Consider the following 25,779-nt stretch of genomic DNA (forward strand, 5'->3'; position numbering starts at 1 on the left):
AGCTTATTGTGTGCAGAGCATTCATTCAGTCGTATTTATTGTGCGCTTACTATGTGCAGAGCACTGTACTAAGCACTTGGAAAGTAAAAATAATAATGTTGGTATTTGTTAAGCGCTTACTACGTGCAGAGCACTGTTCTAAGCGCTGGGGTAGACACAGGGGAATCAAGTTGTCCCACGTGGGGCTCACAGTCTTAATCCCCATTTTACAGATGAGGGAACTGAGGCACAGAGAAGTTAAGTGATTGCCCACAGTCACACAGCTGACAAGTGGCAGAGCTGGAAAGTACAATCCAGCAACAAATAGAGACAATCCCTACCCAACAATGGGCTATACCCTTCAAGCAGGCAACCATGATCCTGGCTCACCCAGTCTTTCATGGGCACCCGACACCATCATCAAAGTGCCATATAAATGAAAAACAAGGATGCTTATTGTTCCCTGTTGAGTGTTTTACACTGTTCAATCTTGAGCAATTTTAAATACTTTGGAGTCTTTTGCATTTACTTCACTTATCAAAGTTGAGATGAAACTCTGCCATGTTGGACAGATACATTTGTATTGTAAAATTTGGATCCAATGCATAGTAACAATAGATTTGTTTACCGGTCACCATAGAAACCGCATTAGAGAGAGCCAAAAATATCATTTTGCTACCCAACAAAATCCTGTTGGTGTCACCAGGATGTTAAATTTATTGATAACAATGACTCTTCCATTTTTGGGAACAGTGGTGTTGAAATGAGAAATCCATGTCTATAGAGTAGTAGAAGATTTATATGGAGATGATTCTCATAAATATTTAAGTGGTGATAATATCTTGTAAACAAGACTTCATTTTTGGAGGGCAAGGGTGGGATTCTGCTGTACAGTTTCAGCAGATTTCAGTTCCCGTGGTCGCCAGTTACTTCCTGATGGAAAAGCAGTGACACCCCAGAGGGCTCGTGATAAGACTCTAAGAGTTTACTTCTTTATAAAAAAAAATCTGAAGTATTTTTCAAAACAAAATCCCCCCAAAACCCACTATTCAATCTAAATGATCCCTCTTAGTTTAAACAACTAAAATTCTTTGCTCTGAAAGGAAAATTATAGTTCAGCATTATTGTAGTGAACTTTCTTAGGTGTCAATGATGTGAGTATCTTTAAGGATTATGAATTCCCCAGGAGTCCTGAATGGCCCCAAAGCCCCATCGTAATCACTTGATTCAATAAAGTCCTTTTTTCTCTTACCCGATCACTGTAGATTAAAATATTTACATTGTGACATGAGCCACTCTTTTTCCTTGGCTTTCTTTTCAGTTGGTTGTCAACCATTCTTTGGGGAAAGTGGTGGGAAGCAAAGATTGTGCTGTCCCATTCAATCTTGTGTTTTATATCAAACTAATAGTTCAGAACCACATTAAAATCACGTGAGTTTCACAGCCTGGAAACGTCGTACTGCTTGGTAAGCCACGAAGCGCTGCATGGGGACCCTATATAGCAAGCAGTTCCTGAAATCCTCTGCTTGCATGCAGGGAAATTTGCATTTTAGTGACGGACTCCACCCCAAACCTATAAAGTGGAGGGAAACGGGATTTCCGAATGTTGTTGAGAGCAGGTCTCAGCTGCATGTAAACTTATCCATGCTCTGGGAATCTTGGAATCCTTCAAGCAGGTCTTGCGCTATAAATTGGGATTGATATAAAGAGGTAGCATGGTGTTATGGAAGAAGGAAGATGCCCATTCCTGCCCAGCTTCATTTCCCCATGTCCCGCTTTCCTCCTCCCTCCAGGAGGGGTGGACGATTTCACCCTCGACCCCCTGTCATGCTGAATCCGGAGAATGACAGCATCGCATCCGGGTCTGACCGAGTGGGCTTTTAAGAGGCCTCTATCCAAGGAACTTGCCCAGGCTAAAGCCCTCACCTCGGTTCCAGTTTGTCATCCGTTCCCTCTGGATTGTCAGCTTCTTGAGGGCAGGGATTGTGCTTACTTATTTATGTGTGTGGAATTCTTCCAAGTGCTTAGCAAAGAGGAAGTGCTCAATAAATACCAATCGACAGTTGGGTCAGGCCTTCTAGAGTGGATTTTCCACTAGCGGCTGCATAGTTCAGATGGAGAAAGCCAGACCCGGGAGCCGGCTGCAATTTGTCAACCTCCATTTGGCGTCGAGACGGAGATATTTACAGCCAATTATGGAGGAGGAAGCACACGATTCCATTCCATCTCTAAGTAGCCCAGGAAACAACGACTTTGTTTCCAGGTTGTATCGTTTTGTGATTATCGAGACACTATCTGTTCCTCTGACCAGCGTTATTTTTTGGATTACCCAAATACTAAACGATTCCAGAGTCTGGCATCGTATAGACCTTTTTCACCACTTCTATATTTAAACAGGATAGAGATTTTAGATACTCTGTTGCCACTCTGCCCCCTGACCTGCTTCCAAGTAAAGATTTTAAGGGATTAAATTTCCAGATCTTGTTTTCATTTTAGAATTGCTTATAATATCTCCTCTTTTGTCTTGCAGTGAAGAAATTAGAGATTCTGTTTACAGATAAAGAATGCCAACATCTGGTCATTCAGTTCCATCTTGAGTGTGCTTATACTTTTCTGTATTATTATGAGTATAAAAAAGCAAAAGATGAATTTGATGCAGCTAAAGACTTAACCAAACTGCAAGTGGATTTGACTGGTAAGTTAGTATTTTTTTCCTCTGTTACACTTGTATCTAATTAAGTGCTTTGATTTCCTTGCTAAAGTCATTATTTCTAATTTTTACCATAATGGAACACTAAGCCATTGTTGGATGATTTATTAGTGTTTCATTAAAATGTCAGAAGTTTTTGTAAGGAATTTGAAAATACTGAAATAATTTTATGCATTAGCATTTCAATGGTAATAATCAATATCAAACCATATAAGAATTTCAACCTTGCCTCTAATGCTTGTTGTGTGCAATGAAAAAATGGATTACAATTGCATATTTGTTATAGAAACAAAACTAATCTAGCAAAACTTCTGTTGGTCAAAATGTTTTTTTTATCAGTGTCTCATTTACCTTCCTTAATGTGGCGCACAATGGCTTTCTCTTTTATCTTTAAGCTGACCCTATAGGAACACAGTAATTGCTTAGGAATTATTTAATGACAAATACTCTAGATAAATACAAGGGATTATTGATTGCCATGTGGTCCTCAAAGGGCTGATGCTTATAGGCTTAAGAATTTTTAGAGTACTGTTTAGTTTCATGAACCCGCTGGAAGTTATGAGAGTCATTTCCCGTTTTGAAAATGCATCTGTCATGGCTACAATTGCTTCTGCATTTTATACATTTCATTAACTAGACTCTGGTGCCATGAGATTGGGATAAATACATCAGTGTTCTGGGGGGTTTTGCGGTGCATTTAATTTCATGATACATTTCCAGATTGTCCAAATGGGGCAGGAGAGTAGGAATGAAGCATTTGATTCTTCCAGATTGATGGACGTGCCGGCTGAATAGAACAAGATGTACAATTAGTCGCTTCAAGAGTCTGGTTTTTATTACAAGAGGTCGAATTTATGCATTGAAAATAGTGAGAGAAGTAGAAATACAGTGCTCTTTTTGTGTGTGAAGACTAATTGTTAGCACTCTCTTCTGTATTACCCCACGAGGGACAACCTGATCACCTTGTATCCCCTCACCCCTGCGTTTAGAACAGTGCTTTGCACATAGTAAGCACTGAACAAATGCCAATATTATTGGAATTCATTAGCACATGTTATGGCTGCCCATTTTGAAAAATCATCTTTACCACTAAACCTAAGTATTGGTATTTGCTGAATGCTTACTCTGTGCAGTGCACTGTACAGAGTGCCTGGGAGAGTACAGTGCAGTTGATAGAAATGATATTTGAAACAGATGTGGCCACTTTTGCTGTGACATGTTTTAAGGTGATGGAGCCTCCTGTTTTCACCCAGCTTTTAGCATTGGAAATGGAACCCTGCCCCCTGCAGAGGTAATCCTTTTACTATTATTATTATTATTATTACTATTATGAAGTGCCGTCGAGTCGTTTTTGATTCATAGCGACTCCATGGATAGACTTTCTCCAGAACGTCCTGTCCTGTGCCAAGATCCGCAACCTTTCTAATGGTTCCTCCGTTATCGTTGTTATGGTCTCTATCCGCCTAGCTGTCGGTCTGCCTCTTCCATATTTTCCCTGAACTTTTTCTAGCATGCTTTTACTCTAGAGCCCTCAATTTGCCCTTAGTCATAATCAGCCATAGAGAAGCGGCGTGGCTCAGAGGAAAGAGCACGGGCTTGAGAGTCAGAGGTCGTGGGTTCAAATCCCGGCTCTGCCACTTGTCAGCTGTGTGACTGTGGGCAAGTCACTTCACTTCTCTGAGCCTCAGTTACCTCATCTGTAAAATGGGGATGAAGACTGTGAGCCTTACGAGGAACAACCTGATTACACTGTATCTACCCCAGCGCTTAGAACAGTGCTCTGCACATAGTAAGCACTTAACAAGTACCAACATTATTATTATTAATATTTACTGAGCGCTTACCATATGCACTTGGGACTGTACAATGCAATAGAGTCGGAAGATATACACCCTGACCACAAGAAGCTTGCAGTCTAGAGGGGGAGACAGACATGAAAATAAATGACGGATATATACATAATTGCTGTGGGGCTGAAGACAGGGTGAAATCAAGTGCTTATAAGGTATCCACTTTGCTGTGTGACCTTGGGCTAGTTACTTAACTTCTTTGTACGTCGGTGTCCTAATGTCTAATTTGGGGATTAAGACAGTGAGCTCCGTGTAGGACAGGGAATGTGTCCAACCTGATTATCTTGTGCCATGCACTTAGTACAGTATATGGCATATAATAAGTGCTTAACAAGTACAACAATTATCATCATTATTATTATTATTGTTACAGATCCAAGTGCAAAGGCGATGCAGAAGTGAGGAGGTGTAGGGGAATTGAGGGCTTAGATGGGGAAGACCTTTTGGAAGAGGTGGAATTTTAGCGGGGGTTTGAGGGAAGAGAGCAGCAGAGAAGCAGCATGGACTAGTGGATGGAACATGGGCCTGGGAGTCAGAAGGACCTGGATTCTAGTTCCGGCTCTGCTATTTGTCTGTTGTGTGATCTTTGCTAATTTCTGTGCCTCAATGACCTTATCTGTGAAATGGGAATTAAGATTGTAAGCCCCATGTGGGATATCGACTATGTCCAGCCTAATCAGTTTGTATGTGCTCTAGCACTTAGTGCTTAACAGATACCATTTAATAGAGCTGTGTGTGTGGATGGGGCGGAGGTTGGCCTCTCTCTGGTCTTTGGGAAACAACATTCAAATTTAAATGGCAAAACATTCCCATTGCCATTGAAATTCACATTTCATCTACAGCCCTGATGTTCCCAAGGCACAGTTTCTCCTTACGGAATAAGAATTTGGTGGGGATGTACTGTTCCCCAATAGCAAGACCAAGAAACCTGAACCCAACTTGCCCCGGCCAGAAGTTAACCAGAACTCTTCTGCCTCCTCACAACCTGAACCAAAATCCGTGTCCCCAGCTCTTCTCTCCCTGGCTGGAGGGAAGTAATAATAATAATAATATTAATAGATAATGACAATAGCAATAACAATATTAATATCTGTTAAGCACTTACTATATGCCAAGCACTGTGCTAAACCCTGGGGAAGATACAACATAATCAGTCTAAGGATGAAGGAGAATGGAATTTAATCCCATTTTACAGTTGAGGAAATTGTGGCACAAAGAAGTAAAGTGACTTGTTCAGGGTCAAACAGCAGACAGCTGGCGGAGTCGGGGTTCGAACTGGTCTCTTCACTCCCAGCCCTGTGTTCTTAACACTAGGCTACATTGTTCCTCAAGAAGAAGCTGTTGGGAAACTACATTCCAAGCAGCCCTATGTGGAATAAGAAACTTGAGCTAACAGTAAATGATGCAGATTGTCTGTGGGCATTTCTCAGAGCCATTTTTCTATTTCTGCCATCGAGACAGAAGAATATGGCAAAGGGACAACGTTAGAAAGGCAGCGTGGCTCAGTGGAAAAAGCACAGGCTTGGGAGTCAGAGGTCATGGGTTCGAATCCCAGCTCCACCACTTGTCAGCTATGTGACCCTGGGCAAGTCACTTCACTTCTCTGTGCCTCAGTTACCTCATCTGTAAAATGGGGATTAAGGCTGTGAGCCTCATGTGGGGCAACCTGATTACCCTATATTTACCCCAGCGCTTAGAACAGTGCTCTGCACATACTAAGCACTTAACAAATACCAACATTATTCTTATTATTATTCCATTACGTCTCTCAGTCAGTCAACCAGTAGCTGGAACCTTCTCATGCAACCTTGTATGCCATCACAGGAATTTTACTAAGAACAAAAATTGTGGTATTTGTTAAGTGCTTACTATGAGCCAGATACTGTACTGAGCACAGGGGTAGGAACACGCTAATCAGGTTGGACCCAGTCCCTGTTCCAAATGAGGCTCACAGTCTCAATCCCCATTTTACAAATGTGGTAACTGAGGCCCAGAGAAGTGAAATGACTTGCCCAAGGTCCCGCAGAAGACAAGTGGTGAAACGGGGATTAGAACCCAGGTCCTTCTGACTCCCAGGCCCATGGTCTATGCAGTAGGCCACGCTGCTTCTCGTGGCCTATTAATGCTTGGAGCAGGGCAATGCATAAGGTGGTTAGCTAATAATAATTCTGACCATGATAATAATGAGCAGAGTTTATTGGAGACTCTAAACTCTAAACTGGTTTCTAGACTGTAAACTTGTTGTGGGTGGGGAACTTGTCTCCTAACTCTGTTGTATTGTACTCTCCCAAGCACTCAGTACAGTACTCTGTACCCAGTAAGCTGTGATTAATAATAATAGTTATGGTATTCATTAAGTGCTTAGCATGTGCCAGGCACTGTTCTAAGTGCTGGGGTAGATACAAGATAATCTGGTTGGACACAGTCCCTGTCCCACATGGGGCTCACAGTCTTAATACCATTTTACAGATGAAGGAATTGAGGCCTGGAGAAGTTACATGACATGCCCAAAGTCACACAGCAGACAAGTGGAGTCAGGATTAGAACCCATGACTTTCTGACTCCCAGGCCCGTGCTCTATTCCCTAGACCGTGCCACATCTCAATAAAGTGCTCAGTCCACGCCGTTGATTTTTTGGAGAGCGGCTCAAAACTGCTTCTTTCATGATTTCATGATTATCACAGCAGTTGCCTCTCAGCAGTTTGTCTGAAACTGCAGTATAATTGCACCCTTTGAGGATTTCTTCCAACCCTTTTCCTTATGGTCAGGACATCCATTCTGCTCACTGTACAGCAGCTGGAGGGGTTTTATACACTCATCCATTATCCTCACATGTCTCAGCCAGTGCAGCTGCGTTGAGGTAAGCGGAGCTTCCTCGTGCGGACCCGATCATCTCGTCTCTTAGTACAGTGCTTGATGCGTGGTAAAGGCGTAACAAATTCCACCATTATTATTAGTGGGATGATTTTGTTACTTGTAATTCGGTCTGGCGATTTGAGCAGGACATTTAGAGAATACTCATGGAACTGCTCAGGAAACCAGATCTAGCATTTGGGTTGGGTCAAGAGGTCACAACTCTATAGAATTCATTCATTCATTTAATTGTATTTATTGAGCGCTTATTGTGTGACCAACACTGTACTAAGCGCTTGGAGCGTACAATTCGGCAACAGATAGAGACAATCCCTGCCCAACAACGGGCTCACAGTCTTAAAGGGGGAGACAGACAGCAAAACAGAACAAGTAGTCAGGCGTCGATATCGTCAAAACAGATAAATAGAATCATAGATATATACATGTCATTAATAAAATAGAGTAATAAATAAAACATACAAATATACACAAGTGCTGCGGGGAGGGGAAAGGGGTAGAGCAGAGGGAGGGACTAGGCAATGGGGAGGGGAGGAGGGGCAAAGGGAGGGCTCAGTCTGGGAAGATTGGAGAGCTTCAGTTTGGTCTGCAGCTTACCACATCAATCGCTTAGTACAGTGGTCTGCACACAGTAAGCGCTCAGTAAATACGATTGAATGAATGAATCCTGTCTTCAGTTTGGTCTGCAGCTTGGTTCGTCCTTACCACCACACTCTTTATCTGGTAGTCTGCCTAAAGAGAGGCTTGGCATTCTCGATTGAATTTTTCATCCACTTGGCTCTGATTACATCACTGGACAGATTCTGAATGTCTTTTTGCATGGGTTTTTCCAACCTGCAGCATCTGCATGCAACAACTCCCGAATGCCTGTCTCCGGTGTCTGTGATGCTCATGCCCATTGAGCAGGAAGATTTTCTGGATGATCAGGAAGCCCAGCCTTCAAGTCTCTTGTTGCATTCTCCAGCTCAGTGGTATAGAATTAGTTGAATAAAACCGGATCTAACCGGATAAAAGCCTTGCTTTTCCCTGTGGGCTATAGGAAAGGCTCAGACAAGGCACCCCTCGAGCTAGATCAATTGATCAATCATTGTTATTTATTTAAATTTTATGGTATTTGTTAAGTACTTACTATATGCTAAGCACTGGAGTAGATATTATTATATTTAAGTATTATTATTATCATTATTTTTATAGTATTTGTTAAGGCTTATTATGAGCCAGTCACTGTTCTAAGCGCTGGGGGTAGAGGCAAGCCAGTCAGGTTGGACACAGCCCATGTCCCACATGGGGCTCGCAGTCTTAATGCCCATTTTAGAGATGAGGGAGCTGAGGCCCAGAGAAATGAAGTGATCACTTGCCCAAGGCCACACAGCAGATAAGTGACAGAGCTGGAATTAGAACCCAGGTCCTTCTGACTCTCAGGCCCATGCTCTGTCCATTTATACTGTATACAGTATATACTGTGTGTAAAGCAGTGTACCAAACACCTGGGTGAGTAAATACAGCAGCGTTGGGCAACACAATCCCTGGCCGCAAGGACTTTAATTAATCTAGACGCAAATCTAAATGATGGTCAGATGCTTTTGATCTGTTTAGTGCTTGGCACATAGTCAGCACTTAACAAATACCATCATCATTATGATTATGTAAACCTTACAGATGATCTCCTCTTCTCCTTTGTCCGAAACGCTGCAAAAATCACTGCCGCTGTACCACGCTTTATGACAATGGAGGGTGAAATTTTGGAGTGCCAAGCATTAGAAGCTGTGTCATATGTACTTTGTCAAAGAAGCTTTGTTCCCACCCCCATTTTTGATTTAAGTGGGGGTTTTTAAGATTTTTATGAACTAAATTAGCAAATAGGTCTTTAACATTTTAGGAATGATTTCATCTTGAGGAATTCCTTAACGTTTGAATTGCTAATTGTTCCCATGTTTCAGTATTTATCCCAGATTTTAGAGGGTGCCTTTAATGTAAATTGAATAGGTCTGCCTTAAGTCTCAGTACTTACTGTTCTTTATAGATTAAGTAATAGCTAGTGAAGTGAAATGTGAATGAGTTCAAGTAGTCTAATAGTAAATTACACCGCTGATCAAATTAGACCTTTTTTGTCTATAAATTAAAAAATAAAACGATTCAAATTTAAGCTAAGATGTGGCATTCTGATATGTTCTGAATTAAACATATACTGATTTCTAGAAAAGAATGTTTTGTAAATTGAATTTTATAAGGGGGTGGTTTAAAAAATTCCTCCAAGGGGGTATTAATCTAAAAAAGAAATCTAAATTCATACTGGGGTATGGCACTTAAACTGTTCCTTGATAATGAACATTTTCTTCTCCCCTTCTAAGAAACCTCTGTTGTTGTTTTTTTCTCAGTTGCTCTCAGGCCCTGGAAAGAGTAGTAAGTCTTTTTAAATGAACAGTTTCTGGATGAGATTTTTTCTCTCTTTTTCAGGGTCTTATAAACCATTAGCAGGTCTTGCCAGTAATTCATTTGTCTCAGTGTTCTGTTTACAACAGTTGGAAAGCGTTGCTGTCGGGGACCACAGCTAAACCATGATATCGAGACTGGAGATCAGAAAACTCGCACGCAGGACAATTGTTTCTAGTACAAGTGGCTTGCCCAGCGCCACTCACACTCTCTTGGCCTTGGAAGCCATTTTTCCGCTGGGTCCCAAAGTGCAGTGAACGAGTAATAATAATAATTTTGGTATCTGTTAAGCGCTTACTAAGTACCAGGCACTGTACAAGCGCTGGGGTGGAGACAAGCAAATTGGTTTGAACACAATCCCTATCCCACGTGGGATTCACAGTCTCACTCCCCCTTTCACACATGATGTAACTGAGGCCCGGAGAAGTGAAGTGGTTTGTCCAAGGTCACACAGCAAAGTGGCAGATGTGGGATTAGAACCCATGACTTTCTGACTCCCAAGCCAGACCTTAACCAGACACAGATAGATCTGGGACAAGAATTGAGAAAGACCCATGGCCTCATGGAAGTAGCCTGGGCCTGACAGTCAGGGAACCTGTTTTCTAATCCTGACTCTTCCACTTGTCTGACATGTGACCTTGGGCAAGACACTTCACTTCTCTGGACCTCAGTTTCCTCATCTGTAAAAGGGGGAGAATGTGAGCCCCTTGGTGGGCAGGGACTGAGTCCAATTCTGTATGAATGTTACGTGCTTGGGAGAGTTAAGACTGAGGCACAGTGAATAGGTTAGTTTGAGAACAGCAAAGGGTGTGAGCTGGGAAGTAGTGAGAGAAGATCTTGGGGAAATAGAAGGAATAGAGCTGATTTAGTGCCTTAAATCAGTCAATCAAAACTATTTATTGAGCACTTATTCTGGGCTAGACACTACACTAAGCATTCAGGAGGGTAAAACAGAGTAAGTAGACATGGTCCCCGTCATTAAGAAGCTTACAATTTAGCCAGAGAAGTAGACACTAAAATAAATTTCAAGTCGGGGGAAGAAGCAGGTAGTTTAAAGAGATGTTCTGAAGTGCCTCCAGAGACAGTCTCAAGAACTTTCTGGGTGGATACCCTAGTGTTCGTAGGTGATGCGGAAGTACTCCCTACTTGCAGTAGGGAGTAGGGAAATGAGAGGTTAATCAGGGAAGGCCTCCTGAAGGAGATGTGCTTTTAGTAGGACTTTGAAGATGAGGAGAGAAGATGTCTCCTGGTTGGGAAGGAAGATCCAGGTGAGAGGGGAAGCTGTTTCACATGAGGTCGATGGAGAGAGATGAGAACATGGCACAGGCTACAGGTTGGTTTGAGAGTAGTGAAGCATGCGAGCTGGGTGGTGGGGGAGAGGAGCAAGCAGCCTGATGTAGTGGAAAGAGTATGGGCCTGGAAGTCTCAGAGGACCTAGGTTCTAATCCCAGCTCTGCCACTTACCTGCTGTGTGACCTTGAGCAAGTCGCTTGACATTTCTAAACCTCAGTTCCATCAACTGTAAAATGGGCCCTCATTTCCTCTTCTCTCATTCCCTTTTGTGTTTCCTTTGCTTGGACTTGCACCCTTTATTTACTGCTTCCCTCAGTCCCACAGCTGATTCTCATTTACTCAGCATAATGTGTCTCCCCCTTTAGACTGTAAGCTTATTGTGGGCAGGAAACTTGTCTATCAACTCTGTTCTATTATTCGCTCCCGAGTGTTTAGCCCCATGCTCCGCATGCTGTAAGGACTCAATTAATAAGATTGATCGATTTATTGGGAGGGAAGATAAAGTATTTGGTTACCCAGAGCAGGGCTCTTACTCTGTGTGATAGAGTCATACTTTATATCCAACTCACTTGTGAAAGATGCCCTATGGAACATTGTTTTCCCCTCTGCGTTCCCTCCAGCAGCTCATTCTGGGCCTCTCATCCATGGATTTATCCAAACTTCTCTTGCACCTAGTGATAATTTCTGCCTGCACAGCTTCCTGGGATAACATTACTCATGCAGTTTAAAGAGTGTTTCCTTTTGCTTATTTTGGATCTCTCGCCCTCAAGCTTCACTGGGTGACTCCTTGACCTGGTGTGGGTGGTGGTGGGTAGTAGCGAATGCCTCCTCGTTGTGGTCGTGTTATATCATACTCTCCCAGGTGATAAGTACAGTGCTATGCACACAGTAAGTGCTCAGTAGATACGGCTGAGTGAATAAACGAATGAGTAAATGTTGGCTTCTCCTGCCTGTTTCCTTTCTTGTGCATAAAGCAAATATTCTGCCAGGAAGGAGTGAAATTCTAGTTTCCTCTCACCTCACCCCATAGCAGTGTAAAGGAATAGTGAAAAAATATAATTTTTAATAATAATCATAGTATTTGTAAAGTGCTCTGAGCCAAGCACGGTACCAAGCGCTGGGATAGCTACAAGCTAATCAACAGCAAATTTGAGAGTAACCAGAAAAAACTAAGGAGAGGAAACGAAGGGATGAAGGAGGTGGGTTGGGATTAGAATGTTCATTTATGGAGGCTTCACCCTGTACTATAATAGAAGTAGAAATTGCATGTTCGAAAAATGCAGACTCTCAAAGGGTCAATACAGAAAAACAGAGGGTATAAAAACATCTAATACAGCTGACTATTGAAGTATCTATTAAGGTCGATGAGAGGAAAAGTGTGGATGAAAAGAACTGGTGTGCTCAACTGAGTTTTACTATTTACTTCTGCTACCAAGCTGTGTGGCCTAATGAAAAGTGAACGGGCCTGGGAGTCAGAGGACCCGGGTTCTATTCCTGGCTCTGTCACTTGTCTGCTCTGTGACCCTGGGCAAGTCACTTCTCTGTGCCTCAGTTACTTCACCAACAAAATGGAGATTAAAATTGTGAGCCCTATGTGGAACAGGGGACTGTGTCCAACCTGATTATCTTGTATTTACTCCAGCGCTTAGCACAGTGCCTGATGTATAGTAAGCTTTTAACAGATGTCGTTAAAAGAATGTGGCGGAGCAGGGATTAGAACCCATGTCCTTCTTACTCCGGGGCCTGTCCTCTTTTCACCAGGCATTCCCCGCCCCACTCCAAAACTCCCACTTCAGCACTCCCAGATCACCTAAGAACTTGGATATACCCTGCTCCCTGGAGCACTTATTTACGTATTTTTGCCCTCTAGTGCTTCCTCCATCTGTCTTCCCCACTGGATTGTAAACTCTTTTTGAGTCTGGGGTCATGTCTATTAATTCCATTGTGTTTTCCCAAGAGATTCGTACAGTGCTCTGCACACAGTTTGCACTCAATAAATGCTATTGGTTGATTGATTCCAGCAAGAGCTTCCCCATAATCATTACAGTTAAGCCTCTTAATTATGAAGCCAAAGGAATCAATTGAGAGGACTGCTTTATCTGAAGGACATAAAAATGTTTGAATTACATTCTGGTAAATAGTGGATTCCTGGGACCAATGTTTTTGGTTTAATGGAGATTTTCTTGATAAAGGAATTTATCAGGTGTTGTAAACTGAAAAAAGATTGCTGAACCTGAAGCGACTTAATGCACTTTTTATTTAATGATGGCGGCAACGAATTTCTGCCTAAGGTTGGTGAACATTCCAATGTCTCATATGCTGCCTGAGCTAAAACCGGCCCAAATTTGTTTCAAAGGTTGGTTTTATTCTAATCGACACAATTTAAAGAAGAGTCTGTTTTTTGTCATGGTAGGGAAGGAAGACCATTTGTTAAAGAACCAAGATTCAAAGGGATATCTTATGGGCCAACAACTCCTTGCCCCAGCCCGAAGATTACTGGCAGGAAAGATAAAGCGCTAATGGGCTGCCCTTGCAGGCTTCTTAGACCCGATGCCTCGGGACCAAACCTTGTCTGTCAATCCTGACTGGAGACTCAATCACTAATGGTTATTTTCTGTCTATTAACCCAGATGTGTTTCTCAGAGCCGTCCAAGAACTGGTCTGTTAATTGGGTCTCCCCCCCCCCAGCATCTCTTCCGGTACTTTCTAGAAAACTGTTCTGAAATTAACTAAAGCCTCTTTGTGGGGACTTTCTATAATAATAATAATTGTAGTATTTGTTAATCGCTTAGTGTGTGCCAGGCACTGTACTAACTGCTGGGATGGATACAAGCTAGTCAGGTTGGACACAGTCCCTGTCCCACATGGGGCTCCCAAACTTAATCCTCATTTTACAGATGAGGTCACTGAGGCACGGAGAAGTGAAGTGATTTGCCCAAGGTCACACAGCAGACAAGTGGCAGAGCCAGGGTTAGAACCCAGTTCCTCCTGACTCCCAGGCCCATACTCTGTCCACCAGGCTGCTTCTAATGGTTCTATGGATCAAAGTTTTCCACTAGTCCCAGAAACCCACTCTTTAATATCATTGAAGGATTTTCCATGATCTCTGCTGAAGATCTCTAACACTGGTCTCAATTTTTATTTTAAAGAGATTTTACACTTTCACTGTTATGCAGATCAACATGCAGGAAGTTCCAGACCATTAAGTCCTGCCCACATCCACGCTTGGCCTTGGCCATTCTGTTCGCTGTCCTGACCTGGCCAAAGGCTGACTCCTCTCCCAGCGTTGAGCTGAGAGCCTTTCTATAACTACAATCGACAATCAAAATATTTACTAATAGGTGCAGCATCAATCATATAAAATCAATCGCTTAGTGCTATTTATTCAATGCTTGCTATGTACAGAGAACCGCACGAAGCACTTCGGAGAGTACGAACACGATATACGAGTTCGATATGTTCCCTGCCCACAATGAGCTTACAAGCTGCTATATTTCCAAAGTGACCCCGTGATTGACATTGACTCATAAAGTTGATCTGAGACGGAGAAGATTAGCAAACTTTCCTCTAAAGAGTAAATCGGGCATCTTCAAACTCATCCGTATTCTCACCAGGGTTGTGAGGATACCATGGAAAAATTAGTCTGAAAGTGGTCTGTGTGCTCGGGGAGAGAGGTGCATTATAAACCCTAGGTATTTATGTTTCTGTTCCCTCAAGCAGCAACATTCCAAGAACAGAAATGTAGAGAAGATAAACATGCACGTGGGAAGGACAGAGGTGGGGCGACGGCAGCAAATGAGGAAACTGAAGTGCTGCCAAGGGAGCCCAGTTAGCAGACCTTGGCACTTGTATGACTCTGCCTACTCTATTTAAACATCTTAAATTACTAGAAATTGATTTTATTCCAGCCTAGGGGCCAAATAATATTTCTGGGTGATTTTTAAGCTCTTACACATAAGTAGCAGTGTGGCCTAGTGGAAAGAGCACAAGTATGGGGTTCTGGGTTCTAATACCAGCACTGCCAATTGTTTGCTCTGTGATCTTGGGAAAGTCACTTCACTTCTCTATGTCTCAGTTCTCCTGCTATCCCTCCTCCTTAGACTGTGAGCCCCATGCGGGACAGGGACCCTGTCCAACCTAATTGACTTGTATCTATCCCAGCGCTTAGAAAAGTGTTCGACACATAGTAAGCACTTAAGAAATACCAAGAGTGAACAAATGAAAAAAGTACATACTGTATTGGCAAATGTCAGTGGCGTTACAGTTAGTGTGCGAAGGCTGGATGAAGCCAAAAAAACCTCAGAAACAATGATCTTCATCAACCACTTAACTCTAATGGTGTTTCTGTTGCTCTTTTGATGATGTTCAGAAAGCAGGGCTTAATTTGTTCTTGTGCTTGTGGAGCTCATCCCATTCCTGAGCCCTGGAACCTTGGAAGAGACACCCGACTAATATTCTTTGGACAGAGTCTCCAGCAAGATGGTTCTCCACCCAGACTGGTATAAGGGAGACTTGGAGGGTAAAGGCAACAGAATTTCTGCATTTCTATCCCTTTCAGCTACCTCCACTCTCCCCTTTCACCTCTCCAGGGGCTTTCAAGCTTCCCAAGTTGGGGGGTTCACACCTCTCCTAATAAAAATGAAGCAGCCAGAGAAAAGACTCCTCCCAAGAAGAACAAGATTTGAAAACTTACGGCCGGTAGGTCAAAAGACCCCCATGGCCACATTAACGACGTGTCCTATGTCGTTTGCTTCTCTAGGTGCTTTAGGAAAAAGGACCCGATTTCAGGAAAACTATGTGGCCCAGCTTATCATCAGTGTCAGTAGAGAAGATGATGTCCTTCCTCACTGCGAACTCAGCCCAGCTCCCACACCTCTGGAAAATTTAACAAAGGTAAGCAGAAGAATAATTCGGTCATTCAGCTTGTATTTAGGATTGCTACATCCAAGTCACAGAACGGGAGCAAAAGGAAACAGGGGGTGTCAAGCTGGGTCACTCTAAGGTCCAGCAGCCCCTTATTTTGTTTTTGAGGGTCGTGTTGAAGGATTCGTGGAGGAACAGTTTGATAGTTGCCCCTAAGGGCGTCCATCCTCATTGTTAAAGATGTATCGTTGCCGGCATTTCCCGCACAAACCCTTCTTGAACCTATCATCCGTGGGTCTATCTAAATGCATCTTGGGCCTTCCAGCACTCTTCACTTTGTATTCTAGTAACCTATTAAGGACCTTTTTTCCATGAATTTATGAGAATTTTCTGCCTGCACAACTTCCTGCGGTAATAAATTCCATATGCTTACCATATGGCGCAAAAGAGATTTTCCTTTTGTTAGTCTTGAGCTTACCGATCTCAAGCTTTGGTGGATCCTCCCTGTCCTGGCTTTGTGGGACTTGGTGAACAACAATTCCACATTCACCCTATCCCCACCCTTCATGATTTTTAGTATATTTTTTCCCCTCTTGGACTGGTTAAAAGTAATATTAATAATCATGGTACTTGTTAAGTGCTTACTATGTGGCAGACCCCATTCTAAGGGCTCGGGTCGGTTCAGGTCAATCAGGTTGGACACAGTCCCCGTCTCCCATGGGGCTCACACTCCTAATCCCCATTTTACAGATGAGATAATTGAGGCCTAGAGAAGTGAAGACTTGCCCAAGGTCACACAGCAGACTTGTGGCAGAGCCAGGATTAAAACCCAAGACCTTCTGACTCCCAGGCTCATGCTTTATCCACTAAAATCCTAGTCTTCTAGGTCCTCCCATTCCTAGTTTCTTGTCCCAGAAGGAGATATCAGTTTTATTGTTGCTGTCCACAGGAGAGAGGATAGCTTTTAAAGAAATTAATTTGAAGAACATTCGGATCAGTTAATTCATTCAATCATATTTATTGAGCACTTACTGTGTGCAGAGGGCTGTACTAAGCGCTTGGAATGTACAATTCGGATGGCAAAGAGCGGCGAAAGTAGATTTTTATTATCTTAACTTGGTGAGGAAACCCTAAACTTCCCTCGCCAGAAATGTGAGCCAGAATATCTGTTGTCTTTCTTAGAGTTGTTAGGTTATTTTGGATACAAGTTTTCTGCGACGTTCGGGCCAAGTTGTACACGAGTCTGTGATCCCTTCATCTGGTCTGGGACCTCTGTCCCCTTCCAGTGAGCCTCTGACAGATTGAAGATCGTCAGTAGATGGCATATCCGGCCTGACCATTCTCTTACCGCCTCTTGCCCCGGGAGATGCTTCTTATATTTTGCTGCTCCCCATTCCCCGGTTTGGAATTGATTATCTTGAGTCCTTCAGCCATTTTTCTCTTGTTTCATAGGCATCAGTCAAATGTCATGCCCTACTTCTGAGGGAACCTGTGGCTAGTTACGCAGGGATCTGTGTCTCCAATTTTCTACCTCATCATCCATCACCCACCCACCCGTCGGTTTTGAAGGGGCCGGTTGGAGGAGGATAGCAGGAAGTAGAGTCCCCCGTAAGCCCGGCTAGACAGTCCTGAATCCCTCCCCCACAAGTCTGGAAAATGGGGATTGACTGTGAGCCCCACGTGGGACATCCTGATTCCCCTCTGTCTACCCCAGCGCTTAGAACAGTGCTCGGCACATAGTAAGCGCTTAACAAATACCAAAATTATTATTATTAAGTCAGATTCCTTTGACAGGCTGTGTGGCATTTAGTAAGCGCTTAACAAATATCACAATTATTGCTATTCTAATGTTAATCATGTGCTCTTATCAGTGAAATGTGACCAAGGCAGGATCAGCAGGACTGGGGGATGGATTGGGTGGTGTAAGATGGTGGAGAGGGTGGTCAGCAAAGGAAGAGAGACCTTGACAGTGACCCCACCAAGATCCTGGGCCAGGGACTAGGGTAGGTAGGATGTTTGGAAAGTAAGCTCCTCTGTAGACTCTAAGCTACTTATGGATAGGGAACGTGTCTTCCACCTCTGTTACCTTGTACTCTCCCAAGTGCTTACTAAAGCCTGCACACAGTAAACATTAAAGAAATACTATTGATTGATTGGAAGAGGAAGAATACTGCCTTATATTTGATATGTATTATGCTCACGCTCATGTAGATGCCTGAGACTTCCTACTGTAGCACGGCCCTCACATTTCTCTCCTCTAATGCCAACCTACTTTCTGTATCTCTGTCTTGTTTATCTTGCTGCCATTCCCTTGTCCCTGTCCTCCCTCTGGTCTGGAACTCCCTCCCCCTTATAACCAACAGCCTACCACTCTCCTCACCTTCAGAGCCTTATGAAAATCTCGTCTCCCCCAAGAGGCTTTCCCCGACTAAGCCCTCATTAAGAGAAGCAGTGTGGCTTAGTGGCAAGGACCCGGGCCTGGGAGTTAGAGGTTGTGGGCTCTAATCCCGACTCCGTCACTTGTCTGCTGTGTGACCTTGGGCAGACCACTTAACTTCTCTGCACCTCAGTTACCTCATCGGTAAAATGGGGATTAAGACTGTGAGCCCCAGGTGGGACAACCTGATTACCTTGTATCTACCCCAGCACTTAGAACAGTGCTTGACACATAGTAAGTGCTTAACAAATACCATAATTATTTATTTTTGTATTATTTCTCCAACTCCCTTTCCCTTCTGACTCACCTATGCACTTGGATCTGTTCCCTTGAAGCTCTTGATATTCACTCCACCCTCTACCCCATAGCACTCAGGCATATACCTATAATTTATTTTAATGTCCACCTCGCCCTCTAGACTGTAAGGTCCTGTGGGCAGGGAATGTGTCTACCTTCTCTGTTGTATTTCCCCTAGTGCCTAGTACAGTGCTCTGCATACAGTAATTGCTCAATAAATATGACTGTTTGATTACTGACCTTCTTTAATTTTGGGGGGAAGATAACCAAACTTTGACCCAACTTCCCTTGCATCTACCAACTCTGTTGTATTTTATTCTTCCATGTGCTTAGATCAGTGCTGTGCACATAGTAAGTACTCAATGAATTGATTCATCGATTCCCCAAGATCACCGATGATGAAAAATCTAATAATAAAGATAGAATTCCAGGTAAATTTGTCAGAAATCCCCTAAAATTCCACCTAATTCCATTTTTCAGTTCCACACTCACATCTAGTGCTGCCTCCCTCCATCCCAAAGCATCTTCTGGACTAAAGACAAACAGATCTATTTTCTTGCTCTTGACCAGGACTCGATTTTATACTTCCATGGAGGGCCACCCCTACCCCCTGTTTCAACAAAACATTTCAAGAGCCGACTTTTCAAATTTAGGAACCTTTCAAAAAGTATGTTCAACTCCATTTCTAAATTACATTGAGCTAGGTTCGGGAGAACACATTTTCAGATGAGCAAATACATATTGGGATTCCTCAAGATACTTTGAAGCAAGCGTTTTGCAAGTCAGTTACCCCATGTTGCCAGAGTATACCATACAACCCTTCCTCCTCCCTTTATTCGATCTCCTCTTTGAGGCCATGTATGAAAGATCAGCATCCCTCCTTCAGAAAGTCCCTTCTTCTCTTCCCTTTCATCATGTTCCTATACTTACTCCCCTACCTCCACCAGCTGGTGCTGCTTCATGCTGTGATTGATAATCAGAATTCTGATTTTTTTTTTTATGGTGTTAAGTGCTTACTATGTGCCAGGCACTATTCTAAGCACTAGGGAAGATACAAGCTAAAAAGATGGGACTCGGTCCAAGTGCCACAAGGGCGTCACCGTCTTAAACCCCATTTTATAGGTGAGGTAACTGAGTCACGGAGAAGTGAAGCTACTTGCCCAACATCACATAGCAGACAAGTGGCAGAGCTGGGAATAGAACCCAGATCCTTCTGACTCCCAAACTCCTGGCCTATCCACTAGGCCAAGTTTTGTTTGGGTTTGTTTAATATAGGGCTCGGCAGAGACAACTGACAGGCACTTCAGTTGGATTGTTAAAAATTTTGCTTGTCACCTTTTAGATATTTTTTTTTCAGTCTTGGGTTTGATGTTTAGAAGTTCACTTTAGATTCAGCGGTCACAAGAGAAACCCAGGAATTTTGAAAATGTTTTTTCAGCCCATCAGAGATTTTCAATTAAAAGTTTGGGGAGAGGGTTAATTTGAGGAAGACAGATGACTGTCAGTGATGTACTCTCTCCCCTGAGATTTTTTTCTGAGTTGTTTCAGATTTCATTATATGAAGGAACAACCAATTCAGTGCTGTTTTTAAGGGTATAAACAGTCCAGATACTTATTAATCATCAGATGAACATTTTGTTCACATTCTGCAAACGTTAGCATTTCGTGGGCCTGCTGTTGGTTTGTATGTCATTGTCTCTGTCATAGATGAAATATCAAATGGATTTTTAATCATTTTAATTCTGGTGGCTCAGTTGTCCTTTGTGCCATTTTCTGCAAGTTGTATTGCATCAAGCATTGCTTTGGTCCAAGGCAGCAAATTGTAAACTCCTTTGTAGCAGGGATTATGTGGAACCAAAACTGTAAACTCCTGCACCTGGTTAGTACCTGGCACACACTCAGTAAATTGGCTGCTCACAATGATGACAGCTATCTTTTCTCCTTCAGGTGAAATCCTTTCTCCTTAATCCACTTGAAGGGCAACTATTGAGAGCTGAAAAATTCCAGCTATCAAGTTTTGATGATTTCCAAAATAGCTCTTTTCCACACGTAATTTTTGTTGTTAGATCTTACTGGAAACATCGGTGAAGCTGAAAGTGATTCGGTATCACTATCACCCTTGGTAGATGATATACATTTCTTCCTGTTTTCTTACAGAATCTCGAGCTAAATGATGATACGGTACTGAACGAAATAAAACTAGCTGATTGTGAGCAGTATCGGATTCCTGACTTATGTGCCGAGGAACTTGCCGTCATCCTTGGGATTTGGTAAGTCGTTGGGAGGATTTGCTCTTTTAGTCATTTTGCAAGTTTTTCAAGAGCACCTCGCAACATATTCAATGCCACAACATACCCAACAGCATGCCCAGATCTTAATTTAAGGCAGACTAATATTCTAGAGCAAGGGAGTTGATTTTTAGAAGCCTAGTGCCAACTGCCGTACCTGATTCACTGGAGCTGTCCACAGAGAGTTGAGTTGGAATGTAAATTCATTCCTTGTGAAAGCAAATTTAAGAACCAGCCACTATAGCCAGTAAGAGGCTTAGAGCAGGAAACAGATTTAGTTCATTTGTCATTCTCGCCAATAGGAGGTATAGATCAGCCTAGGGGAGGAGAGTGGGTGCTGTTCACCCAGAGATTTTTTAATATCAGCATTTAGGTGACAAAATTACTTTCAGATCTGCTTATGGGATGCTTTTGCAGATTAGCCCTGAGGCTCAGAAGCTTTTGAAAACATCAATGCTGGGGGTGGCAAGAGTGAAGCGATAGTGTAGCTCTGTTTCTTCCAAAACACACACAAGAAGAAAATCCGGATTAGACAGTTAAGTGGCCAGATTTCTCAATCATTAAGTTCTGCATTTTCATTACGTGGGTGAAAAACAATATTTTAATTGCTCACATGTTTCCTGGGTCTCAAAGCTATTGAGCAAGCGTATATTGTCTCTTTTTTATCCTAGTATATAGTCTGTGTATCAGCGGATGATTTACTCACAGGCTGTTTTTATTGTTACTAAACATGAGTTCGGGCTCGTAGCAAAAAGATGTATTACAATATAGGGCACTATCAGCACATTCACTGTTCAGTGAAAAAAATCAAAAGTATGCATTTATTATAACAGGTAACAATTGCTGATGTTTAATAGGACATATGGTATTCATCCCACCTGCAGCCCCACAGTAATTATGTACATAACTAGAAATTATATTATTTATATTAATGTCTATCTCCCATTCTAGGCTGTAAGCTTCTTGTGGGCAGGGAACCTGTCTACCAATCAATCAGTGGTATTTATTGCATGCTTCTTGTGTGCAGAGCACTCTCCCAAGTGCTTAGTATAGTGCTCTGCACACAAGAAGCATGCAGTAAATACCATTGATTGATTGGTTATTGTACTTGTATGCAATGTATGTACATAAATACACTTGCAGATATAGCTGTCCTTCATATTCAAGGAAAACACCACAAGAGGTGAAGTTTACCTATGAGTATGTTCGTGACTGAAAAGGCCAATTTGGGGTCTATAGGAATGGCTTTGTGGCAACACAAAAAGATGTCCCTCATTGTGTTGCCATGCTCAGTGTTTGCATTGTCTGGTGTTTTCCCTTTTGCCTCCTTGGGTCTCTTATCATCAATAAAAGGATGGTGTAGGGTTGTTTTCTGGATAAAATTGGTCATGATCTGTTCGGCAGAGTAGAGGAGGACAGCATTCTTGGTTATTTTCTTCTCAGTCTCAGTATTTTAAATTCTTCAGGTTTTTTTTTTTAACAAGTTCCAGCACACTCTTAAAAGCCATAACTAAGAGAAAAAAAGATTCGAATTATTGCATTTTTCAGTCTGCCTTGGTTTTAGCTCTCTTTATCTTAAAGTTAATACCCACTAACTAATAACTAAGGTGGTTAAAATGAAAGCTTTCCTGCAATATTAAATTTTAATGTTACTAGGACTTGAGTAACAGAAAACTAATATGGGGCCCCATTCCTGTAGTCTGGCTAGGTAGAGAATTTATTTTTTTTGTTCAGAAGCATTGTAGTGAAGTCAGTCTAGTGATTTCAGAGGGGGTTTAGATTTCTGATTTACTTCCTAGAGAATCTTAACCATGTACCTTTTCCCAACATTTGGTAGAGAAGCAGTCTAGTGGAAAGAACCCGGGCCTGGGAGTCAGAGGACCTGAGTTCCAATCCCAACTCCACCACTGTGTGGCCTTGGGCAAGTCACTTAACTTCCCTGTGCCTTATCTTCATCTATAAAATGGGGATTAAGACTGTGAGCCCCATGCGGGACAGGGACCACTTAGATCGTAGCTACCCCAGCGCTTAGAACAGGACCTGGCACAAAATAAGCACTTAACAAATACCACAATTGTTATTATTATTATAATTAGTTCAGTGTTTGGCACAAAGTTGGTGCTCTGTAGGTATTCCTTTTCTTCCCCAAGTCTTTGCAACAGAAGCCCCATGCCACACTCCAGTCAAGTCTTCTGCAGCAGGTACGGAGTCCCTACCTCCCCAGCCCCTTGTTTGAATTTTTAGTGTTGAAGCCCAGTAGTAGAGCCAGGATTGGGTCTTCCCCAGCCCGAATGGCCTGAATGCTTGCAAAGACTGAGGTTTTTCACTTACCTCCCTTCCTGGGCTCTGGTGGGGCTGCTCAGGGGTGTACATCCTTGGGTGCAACAAGGGGAGGTGCCCGATGAAGATTGATAGGCAGCAGGGCCTTTTGGGGGGCTTGTCTTGTTCTTTGTCCTTGGGGGGGACCCTGACAAAGCTGTTTCAGAGGGGTGAGGCTCTGAGCACATTCTTAAGACTTCCAGAGGAAGGAAGGTTCCAAATGACAAGTTCTCCCTCAGCCCCCCTTTCATTCATTCATTTATTCAATAGTATTTATTGAGCGCTTACTATGTGCAGAGCACTGTACTAAGCGCTTGGGATGAACAAGTCGGCAACAGATAGAGACAGTCCCTGCCGTTTGACGGGCTTACAGTCTAATCGGGGGAGACGGACAGACAAGAACAATGGCACTAAACAGCGTCAAGGGGAAGAACATCTCGTAAAAACAATGGCAACAATAGAAAACAATACAATAGAAAAACAATAGAATCAAGGCGATGTACAATTCATTAACAAAATAAATAGGGTAACAAAAATATATACAGTTGAGCGGACGAGTACAGTGCTGTGAGGATGGGAAGGGAGAGGTGGAGGAGCAGAGGGAAAAGGGGAAAATGAGGCTTTAGCTGCGGAGAGGTAAAGGGGGGATGGCAGAGGGAGTAGAGGGGCAAGAGGAGCTCAGTCTGGGAACGCCTCTTGGAGGAGGTGATTTTTAAGTAAGGTTTTGAAGAGGGAAAGAGAATCAGTTTGGCGGAGGTGAGGAGGGAGGGTGTTCCGGGACCGCGGGAGGACGTGGCCCGGGGGTCGACGGCGGGTAGGCGAGACCGAGGGACGGCGAGGAGGTGGGCGGCAGAGGAGCGGAGCGTGCGGGGTGGGCGGTAGAAAGAGAGAAGGGAGGAGAGGTAGGAAGGGGCAAGGTGATGGAGAGCCTTGAAGCCTAGAGTGAGGAGTTTTTGTTTGGAGCGGAGGTCGATAGGCAACCACTGGAGTTGTTTAAGAAGGGGAGTGACATGCCCAGATCGTTTCTGCAGGAAGATGAGCCGGGCAGCGGAGTGAGGAATAGACCAGAGCGGGGCGAGAGAGGAGGAAGGGAGGTCAGAGAGAAGGCCGACACAGTAGTCTAGCCGGGATATAACGAGAGCCCGTAATAGTAAGGTAGCCGTTTGGGTGGAGAGGAAAGGGCGGATCTTGGCGATATTGTAGAGGTGAAACCAGCAGGTCTTGGTAACGGATAGGATGTGTGGGGTGAACGAGAGGGACGAGTCAAGGATGACACCGAGATTGCGGGCCTGCGGGACGGGAAGGATGGTCGTGCCATCGACGGTGATGGAGAAGTCTGGGAGCGGACCGGGCTTGGGAGGGAAGATGAGGAGCTCAGTCTTGCTCATGTTGAGTTTTAGGTGGCGGGCCGACATCCAGGTGGAGACGTCCCGGAGGCGGGAGGAGATGCGAGCCTGAAGGGAGGGGGAGAGGACAGGGGCGGAGATGTAGATCTGCGTGTCATCTGCGTAGAGATGGTAGTCAAAGCCGTGAGAGCGGATGAGTTCACCGAGGGAGTGAGTGTAAATGGAGAACAGAAGAGGGCCAAGAACTGACCCTTGAGGAACTCCAACAGTTAAAGGATGGGAGGGGGAGGAGGCTCCAGCGTAGGAGACCGAGAATGATCGGCCAGAGAGGTAAGAGGAGAACCGGGAGAGGACAGAGTCCGTGAAGCCGAGGTGAGATAAGGTATGGAGGAGGAGGGGATGGTTGACAGTGTCAAAGGCAGCAGAGAGGTCAAGGAGGATCAGAATGGAGTAGGAGCCATTGGATTTGGCAAGAAGGAGGTCATGGGTGACCTTAGAGAGAGCAGTCTCGGTAGAGTGGAGGGGACGGAAGCCAGATTGGAGGGGGTCTAGGAGAGAATGGGAGTTAAGGAATTCTAGGCATCGATTGTAGACGACTCGTTCTAAGATTTTGGAGAGGAAGGGTAGTAGGGAGATAGGACGATAACTGGAGGGGGAAGTGGGGTCAAGAGCGGGTTTTTTTAGGATGGGGGAGACGTGGGCATGTTTGAAGGCAGAGGGGAAGGAGCCCTTGGAGATTGAGTGGTTAAAAATAGAAGTTAAGGAAGGGAGGAGGGCAGGGGCGATGGTTTTAAGAAGGTGAGAGGGAATGGGGTCCGAGGCGCAGGTGGAGGGGGTGGCACTTTCAATATTCCCAAACCTCAGAATCAGGAATTTCTTCCCTCTATCCAACCTAACTGCCTGGTGTTGCATTCTGAACCCCCTCTTCTCTTCATCTGTTCTAAGGGTAGATGGGGGAGCAGCTGATCATTCACTGTCACGTAATGACTATTCATGTGCTCGAGGGTCTTTAAATTCCTCCTCTGCTGCCTTTTCCTCACATGAAATAATCCCACTTTGGCTAACTTCATCTCCATTCCTATTTCTCATCCCC

At 43.6% G+C, this 25,779-nt stretch overlaps 1 protein-coding gene across 1 annotated transcript in view; it reads left to right on the forward strand.

The window, feature by feature from the left end:
- Positions 1–25,779, forward strand: part of TTC27 (tetratricopeptide repeat domain 27) — a 190,676-nt gene that overhangs the window by 38,868 nt on the left and 126,029 nt on the right. The window contains exons 6-8 of the mRNA XM_029064736.2: positions 2,510–2,674; positions 15,896–16,029; positions 20,891–21,003. Of these exons, the coding sequence (XP_028920569.1) occupies positions 2,510–2,674; positions 15,896–16,029; positions 20,891–21,003 (412 nt within the window). The remainder of the gene's footprint in view (positions 1–2,509; positions 2,675–15,895; positions 16,030–20,890; positions 21,004–25,779) is intronic.

This window comes from Ornithorhynchus anatinus, chromosome 1 (assembly GCF_004115215.2).
Source record: "Ornithorhynchus anatinus isolate Pmale09 chromosome 1, mOrnAna1.pri.v4, whole genome shotgun sequence".
In the NCBI taxonomy this organism is placed as follows: domain Eukaryota; kingdom Metazoa; phylum Chordata; class Mammalia; order Monotremata; family Ornithorhynchidae; genus Ornithorhynchus; species Ornithorhynchus anatinus.